This window comes from Papio anubis, chromosome 6 (assembly GCF_008728515.1).
Source record: "Papio anubis isolate 15944 chromosome 6, Panubis1.0, whole genome shotgun sequence".
NCBI lineage: Eukaryota > Metazoa > Chordata > Mammalia > Primates > Cercopithecidae > Papio > Papio anubis.
The window spans coordinates 101,974,956-101,988,179 of record NC_044981.1 but is presented as its reverse complement, the minus strand read 5'-3'; the positions used below and the strand labels follow the sequence as shown (position 1 = coordinate 101,988,179).

General features: G+C 39.6%; 1 protein-coding gene across 3 annotated transcripts in view; it reads left to right on the top strand.

The window, feature by feature from the left end:
• RTN4IP1 (reticulon 4 interacting protein 1) overlaps positions 1-13,224 on the top strand; it is a 55,420-nt gene that overhangs the window by 2,162 nt on the left and 40,034 nt on the right. For 2 of the 3 annotated variants that reach the window (XM_021937650.2, XM_009205766.4), the window contains exons 2-4: positions 5,451-5,602; positions 6,905-6,973; positions 8,650-8,774. In XM_021937650.2, the coding sequence (XP_021793342.1) occupies positions 5,477-5,602; positions 6,905-6,973; positions 8,650-8,774 (320 nt within the window). In that variant the 5' untranslated portion in view covers positions 5,451-5,476. The remainder of the gene's footprint in view (positions 1-5,450; positions 5,603-6,904; positions 6,974-8,649; positions 8,775-13,224) is intronic. The other variant, XM_021937649.2, reaches the window with a different exon arrangement.

Sequence of the window (13,224 nt, the reverse complement as noted above, 5' to 3'; positions counted from 1 at the left end):
CACACCAGGCAAATTTTTTTGTGTTTTTAGTAGAGATGGGGTTTCACCATGTTGGTCAGGCTGGTCTCCAACTACTGACCTCAGGTGATCCGCCTGCCTCGGCCTCCCAAAGTGCTGGGATTACAGACTAGTCACTGCGCCCGGCTTATCTCTGTAGCTAAATTTCTGTCCGGGGAACTTTGTGGTATTCTGAGATCCGTCACAGGCTTCGGAAGTATAGTTATGTTTCCTCGTCAGTTCAGAATTTGTGGGGTTTTTTGTTTGTTTTTGAGACAGAATCTCGCTCTATTGCCAGGCTGGAGTGCAATGGCGCGTTCTTGGCTCACTGCGGCCTCCGCCTTCCGGGTTCAAACGATTCTCCTGCCTCAGCCTCCCAAGTAACTGGGACTACAGACATGCGCCGCCACGCCCAGCTAAGTTTTGTATTTTTAGTAGAGACGGGGGGTGGGGGTGGGGGTTCACTGCGTTGGTGGGAGACTGAGGCAGGAGAATCGCTTGAACCTGGAAGGCGGAGGCTGTAGTGAGCCAAGAACACGCCATTGCACTCCAGCCTGGCGATAGAGTGAGACTCCATCTCAAAAGAAAAAATAAATAAAAATAATGAATTGAATTGACTTTACTGTGATTGTCTCATGAAATCTACATCTGTATTCTTTGTTTTGAAGTAATAATTGCTACTACCAGTTGAGCATGCCGTTTTCCTTTATTCTTTTTACATTAGGCTTGAAGAGAGTTCAGTTTTTTATAAGATATGTCTTTTAGTGGTAAGTTTTACTCAATGGTCAGCATGTTTTTTCATCTCCTTTGGTTGTAAGTTCTTTCAAGATAGATCCCATACTTTGTCAACCTGTTTCAGCGCTTCACATACGCAGTTGTCATTCAGCCAATATTTCTATGCCTTTTTATCTTTTTGTTCTGACTTAGGATAACAAGCTTAAATTAGCAATATTTTATCCGTGAGTAATTTTTACATTTTGTCTTCATTTAGATCTGTTAGCTTTTTATTTCTTTAAATGCACATGCGTAACTCATGCCATGTACATTTTCATTTAAACAGAATGGCTGTATCTAGACTTTTCTTGGCTGCTGTTTAATAATGTAACACTGTAAAACATTTTACTTTTATATAGTGTTCTTGAAATATCTTAGTTTTTTATGACTTGATTGGGTAATATTATTTGCAAGTTACCATCTTTTTTTTTTTTCTCCTTTCATTTGAGGATATGTTATTGTCGTTGCAGAAGATATCTGAAACAGTAGCTTGGGGAAATAAAATAATGAGTAGAAGATTGTAAACTGTAGGAAGTGGTTATTTCCCTTGACAAGAAAGCAAGAGACATGTCTATTTTATTTGAGAGATGAAGACTGGCTGTTTTTCTGGAGATGGCCACTACTGTTGGACATAAAATAATAAATCATAGAAATGGCTAAAGAAATGAAGAATTTTTACGTGGGGAAAAAAATGCAGCCAACAGCATCATACCAACAAAGTTTGGTGTCTTTAGATGGGATTAACGTCTTTAAACTGATGACAGACTTAGGACTTTTCACATTGGCCCAACTCTCTGAACAAGTCAAGGTGGCAACCCCTGTCAATGGGATGGAACACTTAAGGGCTCCATTCAGTTATCCGTGTCACCAAACAGATTCTCAATTACTAACTGCCAGCTGACTACATTCTGGGTTCAGGGTCTTGTTAGATAGTACCAGTGAGCCAAGGCTACTCAGTTGATGCATTAGCATATCAGGGGACCAAGAAAACTAGAAACAACCTTGAGCTGCAGTCTCTGTACCTCGAAGAGGACTGAAACCTTTCTGCAGCTCTTAAACAGCAGCTCAAGTTTGACATGGCTAAATGTCCACTTCTGTTGTTCAAACCACATAGAGGTTTCAGTGAATAATTGTTTAATTATCTTTAGCAGTGGAAAAGGATTGTAAGACAGGAAAAGTGAAGGACGTGACTTTTGTGAATATTACAGGTGAAGTTTTTTGTTTTTTGGTTTTTTTTCCCCCCTGACAGAGTATAATCCTAACTAGCCGGATGGCAAATGTGTAATGTTGGTATAATGGCCATCAGCTTAGATTTTCTGGGACTTTCCCACCTTTCAAACACTTGATCCCATGTGTCTTGATTTTTTATTACAAACACAACTCATGCAAGCTACCCGCCTGTCAGCATCTCTCTCTGTATCTTCTACCTTCCCTCCTGCTATATGGATCAGCTGTCACTGCTTTCACAGAGGGCCAGCCCTTAGCTTGTGTTTCTAATCCCATCCCCTCTCACCTACTCTGGGATATCATTCCAGCAGTTATCTCCTGCATCATCAATCTTTTCTTTTCTACTGGATCATCCCCATTAGCATACAGACTTGCTATTATTTCTCCTTTCTTAAGAAGAAGGAAAAAAAGCCACTCAAAAGTCCTCTGTCCATCCTAGTTGCCACTTCGAGCTACTGTTCCATTTCTCTGCTCCCCTTACAACAAAACTTATTTTAAAGAGGGTTCAGTCTTCTCATGGTCTCCAGTCCCTTATTTCCCATTCTCTCAAAAGCACACTACACAGCAGCTGCTCCTGGCAGGGTTACCAAAGGTCTGCATGTTGTTAGATCCAGGCTTGTTTGTTTGTTTGTTTTAAAGCCTCTTAGCAGCTTTGGACCTTATTTGGAAACCTCTCTCTCCTGTCAGCAGCATTGACCGTCTTTAAACTGCCTCCTTAGGCTCCTTTGCTGCTTTCTCCTCATACCTGAGATCTAATGGATTGCCCATAGGAGTGAGTACAGGGCAAGGGGAGACGTACAGAACGGGTTAGTGACTGGAGCATGCGTTGTGAGGCAGGGATTGAGTGGTACATGACCCTGGAGAGGTAGGCAGGGTGCCTATCACGGAGAGCCTCACATGGCAGACATGTTCTCAGAAAAATGTCAAGCAGAAGAGAGAATAGCAGGTACTTTTGGGTCTGAGAAAAGTCACGTTATATGTGGAAGCCCTGTAATAAATTACTCTGGATTATTATACAGTAGCAAATTTACTTGAACAAAAAAAATTGTAATGAAAAGAATGTTTTCAGTTTTATTTAGCTGATATTTATGTAAATATTCTTCTTCTTCTTCTTCTTTTTTTTTTTTTTTGAGACAGAGCTTTGCTTTGTCACCCAGGCTGGAGTGCAGTGGTGTGACCATGGCTCACTGCAGTCTCAAACTCCTTGGCTCAAGCAATCCTCCTGCCTCAGCCTCCTGAGTAGCTGGGACTACAGGCATGTACCACTAGGCCTGGCTAATTTTTCAAAGTTTTAGTAGAGACAAGGCCTTGCTATGTTGCCCAGGCTGGTTTTGAACTACTGAACTCAAGGAATCCTCCCACCTTGGTCTCCCAAAGTCCTGGGATTACAGGTGTGAGCCACGGCACCTGGCCTATAAATATTCTTAAAAATAAAAAGGTATGGGCCAGGTGCGGTGGCTTATGCCTGTAATCCCAACACTTTGGGAGGCCAAGGTGGGTGGATCGCTTGAGCCCAGGAGTTTGAGACCAGCCTGGCCAACATGACGAATCCCTGTTTCTACAACAATTAGCCAGACGTCATGGCACACACCTGTAATCCCAGCTACTCCAGAGGCTGAGGCATGAGAATGGCTTGAACCCAGGAAGTGGAGGTTGCAGTGAGCCAAGATCACATCACTGCACTTGGGCAACAGAGTGAGGCTTCATCTCTTAAAAAAATAAATAAAATAGGCCAGGCGTGGTGGCTCCCTATACTCCCAGCACCCTGGGAGGCCGGGGTGGGCAGATCATGAGGTCAGGAGATTGAGACTATCCTGGCCAAAATGGTGAAATGCCATCTCTACTAAAAATACAAAAATTAGCTGGCTGTGGTGTGTGCCTGTAATCCCAGCTGCTTGGGAGGCTGAGGCAGGAGAATCACTTGAACCCGGGAGGCAGAGGTTGCAATGAGCCGAGATTGCGCGACTGCACTCCAGCCTGACAACAGAGCAAGACCCTGTCTCAAAAAAATTAAATAAATAAATAAAAAGATGTATAATAAAACAACTTGATTTTACACGTCAGAACAGATGCAGCCAAGTGGCTTTTCTTCACTCAGGAATTTATTCCAATTTATTTCAAAGATGTTGTTCTGGAAATATTTTTAAGGATGTGGGGATCATTACTCATAAACTATTGTCAGCGTCAAATACTTTATATTCTTGCCTTATTTATTTATTAACTTCAAACAGCTTAAACGTTTATCTTCACCAGACATGGCACCAAATATCTTGTTGTTTAAAAAGTTCATAGGCCGGGCACTGTGGCTCACGCCTGTAATCCCAGCACTTTGGGAGGCTGAGGCAGGCGGATCACAAGGTCAGGAGATTGAGACCATACTGGCTAACACAATGAAACCCCGTCGCTACTAAAAATACAAAAATTAACTGGGCGTGGTGACGGGCGCATGTAGTCCCAGCTACTCAGGAAACTGAGGCAGGAGAATGGCGTGAACCCGGGAGATGGAGCTTGCAGTGAGCCGAGATCACCCCACTGCACTCCAGCCTGGGTGACAGAGCTAGACTCCATCTCTTAAAAAAAAGAAAAAAAAAGTAAAAAAAAAAGTTCCTGAATGAATACGTTAATAAAGACATACTCTTCAAAGAACAAAGCAAAACTGTATAAAAAATAATACTAAAAGTTTTGAAGGCAATTTCAAAATTTGAATTTCAAAAATATTTTGAACAATGGTGGCTTTAGTTTAATAAGTGATTGTCATTTTCCAAGTAAATTTTTTTTTAAAGAAAATAAATCCATCTTTTTATGCTTTCCCATGTATTGGCAAAAAATTATAAGGTTGATTACTTTTTAAAAAAGCTTTTAAGTTCGGGGTACAAGTGCAGGTTTGTTACATAGGTAAGCTTGTGTCATGGGGGTTTGTTGTACAGATTATTTCCTCTCCCAAGTATTAAGCCTCATACCCACTAGTTATTTTTCTTAATCCTCTTCCTCTTCCCACCCTCTACCCTCTGAAAAACCTCAGTGTGTGTTGTTCCCCTGTACGTGTCCATGTGTTCTCATCATTTAGCTCCCACTTATAAGTGAAAACGTGGTATCTGGTTTTCTGTTCCTGTGTTAGTTTGCTAAGGATAATGGCCTCCAGTTCCATCCATGTCCCTGGAAAGAACATGATCTTGTTCCTTTTTGTGACTGCATAGTATTCCGTGGTGTGTATGTACCACAGTTTTTTAATCCAGTCTATCATTGTTGGGCAGTTAGGTTGATTCCATGTCTTTGCTATTGTGAATACTATTGCAGTGAACATATACTTGCATGTGTCTTTGTAATAGAATGATTTATAATCTACATCTTAAAGACCTAAAATTGTACTGGACTATAACCCTGTAGTAGTTTTAAAAGCATTTCATACTTACATTTGGAGGAAACAGATAAATTGTGTTTTTATTTTACAGGTGGTTATGGAGCTAAAGCTTTAAATATGAAGCGTGATCCTTTACACATGAAAATCAAAGGAGAAGAATTTCCTCTGACTCTGGGTCGGGATGTCTCTGGCGTGGTGATGGAATGTGGGCTTGATGTGAAATACTTCAAGCCTGGAGATGAGGTGAGTTGGGGAATGCCACTATTCCTGCGGGGGTCCAACCCATAGACCCTGATCCAGCGATGGATGAGAGATGTACACTGACACAGATATTTTGCCTGTCAGTGCAGCTAAGAGGTCTCCACTCCCTGAATCTGCAGCATCCACCCCATAAACTGAGGAAGTTCGCAGTTATTTAGTGCGGATTAAATGATGAAGGTCTGGAGTAAACACCACTATAGGGTAATTAACATTGCCCACTGTCCAGTAGAGAGCAATCATGCACCCATGAAAGAACAAAGGTTGGTCTTAGGAACATGTGAGTAAGCAAACTATTTAGATAAACTGCCCCACATTCCCTAGTTATTTGCTCTATTGCTATCAACTCAAGGTAAAGAGGATTAGGCTGCTTTCAGCCAAATCTTTTACTGAAGCTGTGCAACACCCCCGGCCTTCCAAGTAGGTTTGTGTCTACTTCCTGTAACTTTACAATTTTTCCTCTTACAATTTTTCCCACCACCCTGACTGAACTCCCACATATTCCTTTACTAAATGTGCAAATTTCATTCTGTTTCAGAAGTATATTCTATGCTGTTGACCTGTTTTCTTGTTTTCAACAAAAGTACTGAGCTTTGACTAGAACTGTCACTTTTTTGGTTCTGTTGTTACATTTTTTCACAAACAGTTCCAAAATATGTTGACTCTACTTGAGTTTGTGTTTTCTAAATTTAGTACTTAAGAAATGCAAGACTTTAAAATATGTAGGATTAGGGTATTTTTTTCCTTGAAAGGGCCTTTAAATGACAATTTTTACCTTATGGATTAGATGGCTTTAAAATAGTTTAAGTTTGGTATAATCACCTATCACTTGTCACTTTGAACTTTTGTACCAAGAAATGATAGTTCATAATCATAGCTAACACTGTTCTGGTTAGTTTTTATAAAATATGTCATTTAGTCCCTTTGAGGTAGATAAAGTTAGGCCCAGTTTACAGATGAGGAAGCCAAGCTCTAAAGAGGTCTCCTAACTAATAAGTGGTGGAGCCAGGACTCAAACCCCAGAGACTGTGGTCTTATTGGTACTCAAAGTAGTCAGTAAATGCAGCAGGATATGCTGGCATCTGCTTCCAGTGTGGTTTGACTTGATAAATCAGAATCATACTAAGTAATACATTTATATCATGAAAATAACACTCCTGCTTGGTGTAGTGCTGACTTCCGTGTTTTTCACAGCACAGGGTATATATTAGGGAACACCTTCATGCTTAGCTTTGGTCAGAGAATACCTGTGTTTCTAATGAAGCTGTCTATGTGTGTGTGTTTCAGGTCTGGGCTGCAGTTCCTCCTTGGAAACAAGGCACTCTTTCAGAGTTTGTTGTAGTCAGTGGGAATGAGGTAACTTACCAACTCTGCTGAAATGTATTAGAAAGTTTAAACAAAGACTGGCAAATATCTCGGAAATAATTGGTGTTTTTCAGTTCTAGTTTATGTTTCATGGGGCAGTTTATAAAGAGATAATATAGAATATAGGAATTTTTGAGAGATTAAAAAAGTATTTGATGCCATTCAGTAACACTGCCTGCTAACATAGCTGTTTTTCTCTCATTGAGCAGGGATTTGGAATGAGACCTAGAACCCTGCTGTGTTGCTTGGTTTTACCCTAGATAAATAGTTGAAAGCAGATATAGGCAGTAGAGGGGGTGGATTAGTCATCAATGGAGACATGGAAATGTCCAGCGGTTTTGAATAACTTTAAAAACAGGAGTCTAATCAAATGCAGTCAGGAGACCGACAAATTGAATAGAGAGAAAGGGGTTAACATTGAGGAAACTGGCTACAGAAGGGAGGGCAGGAAGGGGAAAAAGGTTGTTACTGAGATTAGAGAAAATCTAGAAAGATTTCCTTTCCAGAAAATGAGAGTAAAGGAAACAGCTGATCTCAAAAACTAATTAGGATGTGTTTTTGAGAGTTCAAGGTTTATTTGGATTTACTTCAAGACAAATGGGAATATTGATGTGGTCTTTTTATAAACAATGAAGTTATAAACAAAGTAGTTTTTATAAACAATGAAGTAGTTATATCTGATAATGTAGCCTACATAACATTATTGAACATCTGTGAGGCAGGTAGAGCTATTCTATACAATATTTATTAGGATAATCTTGGAGTAGGGTATGCAATAAACACTGAACTGGAATAATTTTATAGATTTATCTATGAAAATACAGTTGACACCTGAACAATGCAGGAGTTGGTGCACCTACCCCTTTTAAAATGCACCTACATCTTTTGACTCCCCTAAAACTTAACTGCTAATAGCCTACTGTTACCCAGAAGCGTTACTGATAACATAAAAAGCCAACTAAGGCGGGGTGCAGTGGCTCACGCCTGTAATCCCAGCACTTTGGGAGGCCAAGGTGGGTGGATCACAAGGTCAGGAGTTCAAGACCAGCCTGGCCAATATGGTGAAACCCTGTCTCTACTAAAAATACAAAAATTAGCCAGGCGTGGTGGGAGCTGCCTGTAGTCCCAGCTACTTGGAAGACTGAGGCAGGAGAATCGCTTAAACCTGGGAGGCGGAGGTTGCAGTGAGCCGAGATTGCACCACTGCACTCCAGCCTGGGCGACAGAGCAAGACTCTGTCTCAAAAAAGTCAACTAACACATATTTTATATGTTATGTATATTATATACTGTATTCTTATAATAAATGAAGCTAGAATATGTTATGTATATTATATACTGTATTCTTACAATAAAGGAAGCTAGAATGTGTTATGTATATTATATACTGTATTCTTACAGTAAAGGAAGCTAGGAAAAATGTTATTAAGAAAATCATAAAGAAAGGTATAGTTACTGTTCATTAAGTGGATCATCATAAGGATTTTCATCCTTGTTGTCTTCATGTTACTAGAAAGAGGAAGAGTAGGAAGAAGAGGGGTTGGACTTGCACAGTTCAAACCCCTGTTGTTCAAGGGTCAGCTGGATTCCTGTGAAGGTAAATGTGCTTAATTGTGTGCAGAGGTTTGCAAGTCATTGCTTATTTTTGACTGTTGTCTTCAAATGTAGGTCTCTCACAAACCCAAATCACTCACTCATACTCAAGCTGCCTCTTTGCCATATGTGGCTCTCACAGCCTGGTCTGCCATAAACAAAGTTGGTGGCCTGAATGACAAGAATTGCGCAGGAAAACGGTAAGTGTATCAGTCAGTGGCAGCATCTAAACTTCTTTTCTTTCCTTCTGTGAGTTCCTTGCAGTAGATTTGTTAGAGCTTTGAAATTTAGTATCATTTACATGAACAGAGCTGTACTAACATTTGAAAACAATTTCCAAAGCACTCTATTTGTGTCAGTTTGCATTTTCTTAGCTTCATTCTGTAGATTTTCAGCCCAATCAGTTGGAAATTTTTTAACTGAGATGTGTGGATGAAATGGACTTTAGGAGTCTGAACCTTCTAAAATAATGCAAAATTTTACATGTGATTCTTTAGGAAGAAGATCCATATCTTTTTTTTTTTTTTTTATCAAATTCCTAAAAAGGTTAGGAATCATCCCATACAGTTTCTAAAGAATGATGTCAAGGTGAAAATGTTTTTCCCTACCTCTCCCAGGAGTTATTCTCACCCTTGCATATTTCTATAAAGAGACTGCAAAACTATTGAATATTCTTAAGTTCTCTCAGTCTCAATGCCTCATATCCATTAGGTGAATTCTGATTTCCCAGTGCCTTGAGCGTGTGCTCATTTGGGTTAGCAGCAACATGGTGACCAGAAATGTCTCAGATGTACTTGAGTTTGTATCTGGATTCTGTTGCTTTCCAGCTGGGTGACCCACTCATTCACTTTTTAATGAGTTTTGTTTTGAAGGTTAAATGAGGTAATGCACATTAAACTGGTGACACAGTTTATGGCACATAGGAGGCACTCAGTAAATGGTGGCTACTATTGTTAGCAAGGAGATTATGGTGTTCTTTGTATTTTAGAAAGTTGCCATCATAGAGAAAAATGATGATTTTGTTTTTTGTTGAGAAAACTACACACTAAGAACCATTTAACAATTGAAGGAAAGAGCTGTAGGTCAAACTATAATAAATAACCTAGTTTTTTTTATTACTAAGGATTGTGCTGGTAACATAACTAAAGTCTGTGTGATTCTGTTCTATCATTACGAAACATTGTACTTTACATTTAATGTGTTGGGTGATAGAGCATTAAATTTAATGAAAGTTTAATAGCTGTGTTTTTGAAAGCTTATGAAAGCTATTCATCTAATGAGGTGCTGCCCTTTATCTTAGAATTCAAGGTAAATATTTATTCTAAAGGTCAATGCTGTTTACTTTTTAAGCTATTGTGGCTTATCTTTCTTGAAGTTGCCATTTTGATCAACACTTTGTTTAAATTAAATTAGTTTTGACCACATAGATTTTTCTAATGGTTTCTCTTAGCTAATAACCTTGCGAAAACCTTATTGAAGATTTTTAGACCTGTATTGTAATTGTAGACTCTCCAACAGCATTGTTTTATTGTTTTGTTTTTTCCCTTAAAAACATTAAGTTTTCTATGCCTGCGTGACTATATGTGCACTATTGTTAGAGACCTCTCACTTCTTTTACTGGTTCAGGGCTCTCTGGATCTACTATTAATATACTGTAAAAAACAATTTAGAAGATAAGAAAAAATTAAAAAATTTAGAGGCAAAGATCTGTCTCTTTTCAGAGACATTGGTGTGAGTCCTCAGTTTATTGTTGGCTTTATGGGTAATTCTTTGGTACTCTGTTATCTTCTGTTTAAGCAACAATGGCCTGGAACTGGGAAGTTGGAGCCCTGGGTCCTATTCTGCCATTAACTAACCAGGTGACCACATGCTATTTATTTATGGCCTCTTTGTGGTTTCCTCTGAGTTTATGAGTATAGGACAGTGTAGGTTTTGAGGAGAGCTTTGAGAAATGGAAAATTTTAGACCTTATTAGGTGATGATATGTTATATGGAGTTGGGTCTGTTCATTGATTGAGCCCCATGTTAACCAATCTAGAATGAAACCCACTGTAAAGAGTCTCAGTAATTCACATCATGAACTTCTGCTGCATTCACATGTTGCGACCTGTAGGACGCATTTGTCCTGAGTGACTCAGCGAGCACAGTGAGACCTCGCTGTCTCAGTCCGTTCAGGCTATTATGACAAAATACCATAAACTGGTGGCTTAGAAACAAGAGAAATTTATTTCTTACAGTTGTGGAGGCTGGGAAGCCTGAGCTCAAGGTGACATCAGATTTTGTGTCTGGTGAGGACCGACTTTCTGTTCTTTAACAGTGCTTTCTCGCTTGTCCTCATATTCTGGAAGGGGTGAGGATATCCCTGGGGTCTCTCTTTCTTATAAGAGCATGAATCCCATTCATGAGGGTTCTGCTTGCATGACCTAATCACCCCACCTCCTAATACCATCACTCTGGGGGTTAGGATTTCAACATATGAATTTTGGTGAGACACAAACATTACAAACATTCAGACCATAGCACTTGGTACTTGCTGCGCTCAGAAATTTCGGTTTACTGAAATTACTACGCATGGGTTATAATAATGGCCTACCTCTTTTAACTGTTTATTTGTGAGAATCACATGAGAGATGTGAGCATCTTAAAATACTGTAAAAATACTTTTAATGAAGAAATTCTGTAATGAGATTTTATTGTACCTAAAGTCAGAAGTTCCAGTGTCCAAAGTGGATTTTCCATTTGACTATTCATTGTGATCCATGGAGCATATTTTGGCTTCAATATGCTAAGCAATAACTGTTCCTTTTCTGTTAGCTATTGGCATTAAGGCATGCCTTAGTCTGCACAAAGCAGGTCAGTGTTTGTTATCAAAGATGAATAGTCTTTTTTTCCTAATCAGTTAATTAAAGAAAAGCCAAAATTAACAATGACAAAAACACCTATCAGCACCTTGGAAGATTTTATAGGATTTCTTTATAGCAAACAGCTTATTTGACATTAGGAAAAATCTTTCTAAGGGTTCGATGATGTTTACCTGTTTTCCCCTTTGTTCTGTAGTTACTTTTCTGCAGCAGCTGAGTATCAGTGAACCAAGGAGATAGTTTATTCTTGATGTCGTGTAATACTGTCATTTTGTCCACACACTGATATCATTAGAAAATACCAAGTGAGACCAGGCGCAGTGGCTCACACCTGTAATCGCAGCACTTTGGGAGGCCGAGGTGGGTGGATCACGAGGTCAGGAGATCGAGCCCATCCTGGCCAACATGGTGAAACCCCGTCTCTACTAAAAATACAAAAATTAGCTAGATGTGGTGGCACACACCTGTAGTTCAAACTACTCGGGAGGCTGAGGCAGAATCGTTTGAACCACAGAGTTGGAAGTTGTAGTGAGCTGAGATTGTGCCACTACGGTACTGCAGCCTGTTGACAGAGCAAGACTCCATCTCAAAACAAAAAAAAAAGAGAAAAAGAAAATGTCAAGTCAAAATTATTTCCTTTTTATCAGTCCATCTGTAGTTTCTTCATGATTTGTTCAGTAGGAACACATGGATAACTTAGGGCTCTCAAATAAGTAGAAATTTTTTTTAAAAGTTGTTACAACCAGATTTTTTTGAATATGGTAAGATTTGATGGTTTTATTTATTGGTAGTGTCATGGGTACACTTGAATATTTCATGCTCTGCCTGAAATTCATGTCTTGTCGGGAAAGTTGTACTTCACTCTGTTTGACAGAAGTATTAAAAGGTGTTAGGTGTGGCGTTGCATGCCTGTAGTCCCAGCTACTGAGGAGGCTGAGGTAGGAGGATCGCTTGAATCTGGGAGGCGGAGGTTACAGTGAGCCGAGATCGTGCCACTGCACTCCAGCCTGGGTAACAGAGTTAGGAATTGAACTATTCCTCCTCCACAAAATAAATTTCTCTTTTAAATTGTGTATACTTGCAACTCAATGAAGTGAATTTAGGAATACTTTTTTCTTTTTTTTGGTATTAGGCTTTATGGCAGTAAAATTTTGTCATGTAAGTGTAAATTAGGCATCTGATTAATTCTGTTATAGAATTATAGAATTAGGCCCAAACTTGAAAGCATTGGGTTTACTCCCTACCAACATGCTTATATTAAAACGACAGCCTTCTTCTTTCAAATGCATTCTAAGGCCTTTTCTTCACCCCACCACCACCTGTTTCTTCCCACTCCCCAAGCCCATTACCCTTTTGGACTTTGAGTTTTCATTTGCACCTGACTGGGTTGTATTGTTAGTGGGGTAAGGGGAAGTAGAAAGAAACCCCTGCTGTTTTCTTGTGTAAACAAAGTATGGGGTTGAGGAGGCAAGGAGAGTGAGAGTGCAGGCTCTGGCTTGGTCAGTGTGATGGAAATGAATCTTCCTTTGCTTCAGGGTCTATTTTCCAGGGAGTCCTGAGTGGTGGGGGGGCACTTAAAAGAACAGCAGAAACCTCACTCCTGGAAATTTGTGTTTTACACAATAGGTTTCTAAGTGACTGGGTTAACTGTCTTGTGAGGTTTAGAAGTCATTTACTCTTCAGTGGACTGTAATCTAGCTTCTAGCCTTGCGTTTCAATTGCACCTGCCCTCACTGGGGTCGTAGCTAACTTAAGTGACTTAAGTTGCCAAGCCCAAAGACATTTTTCA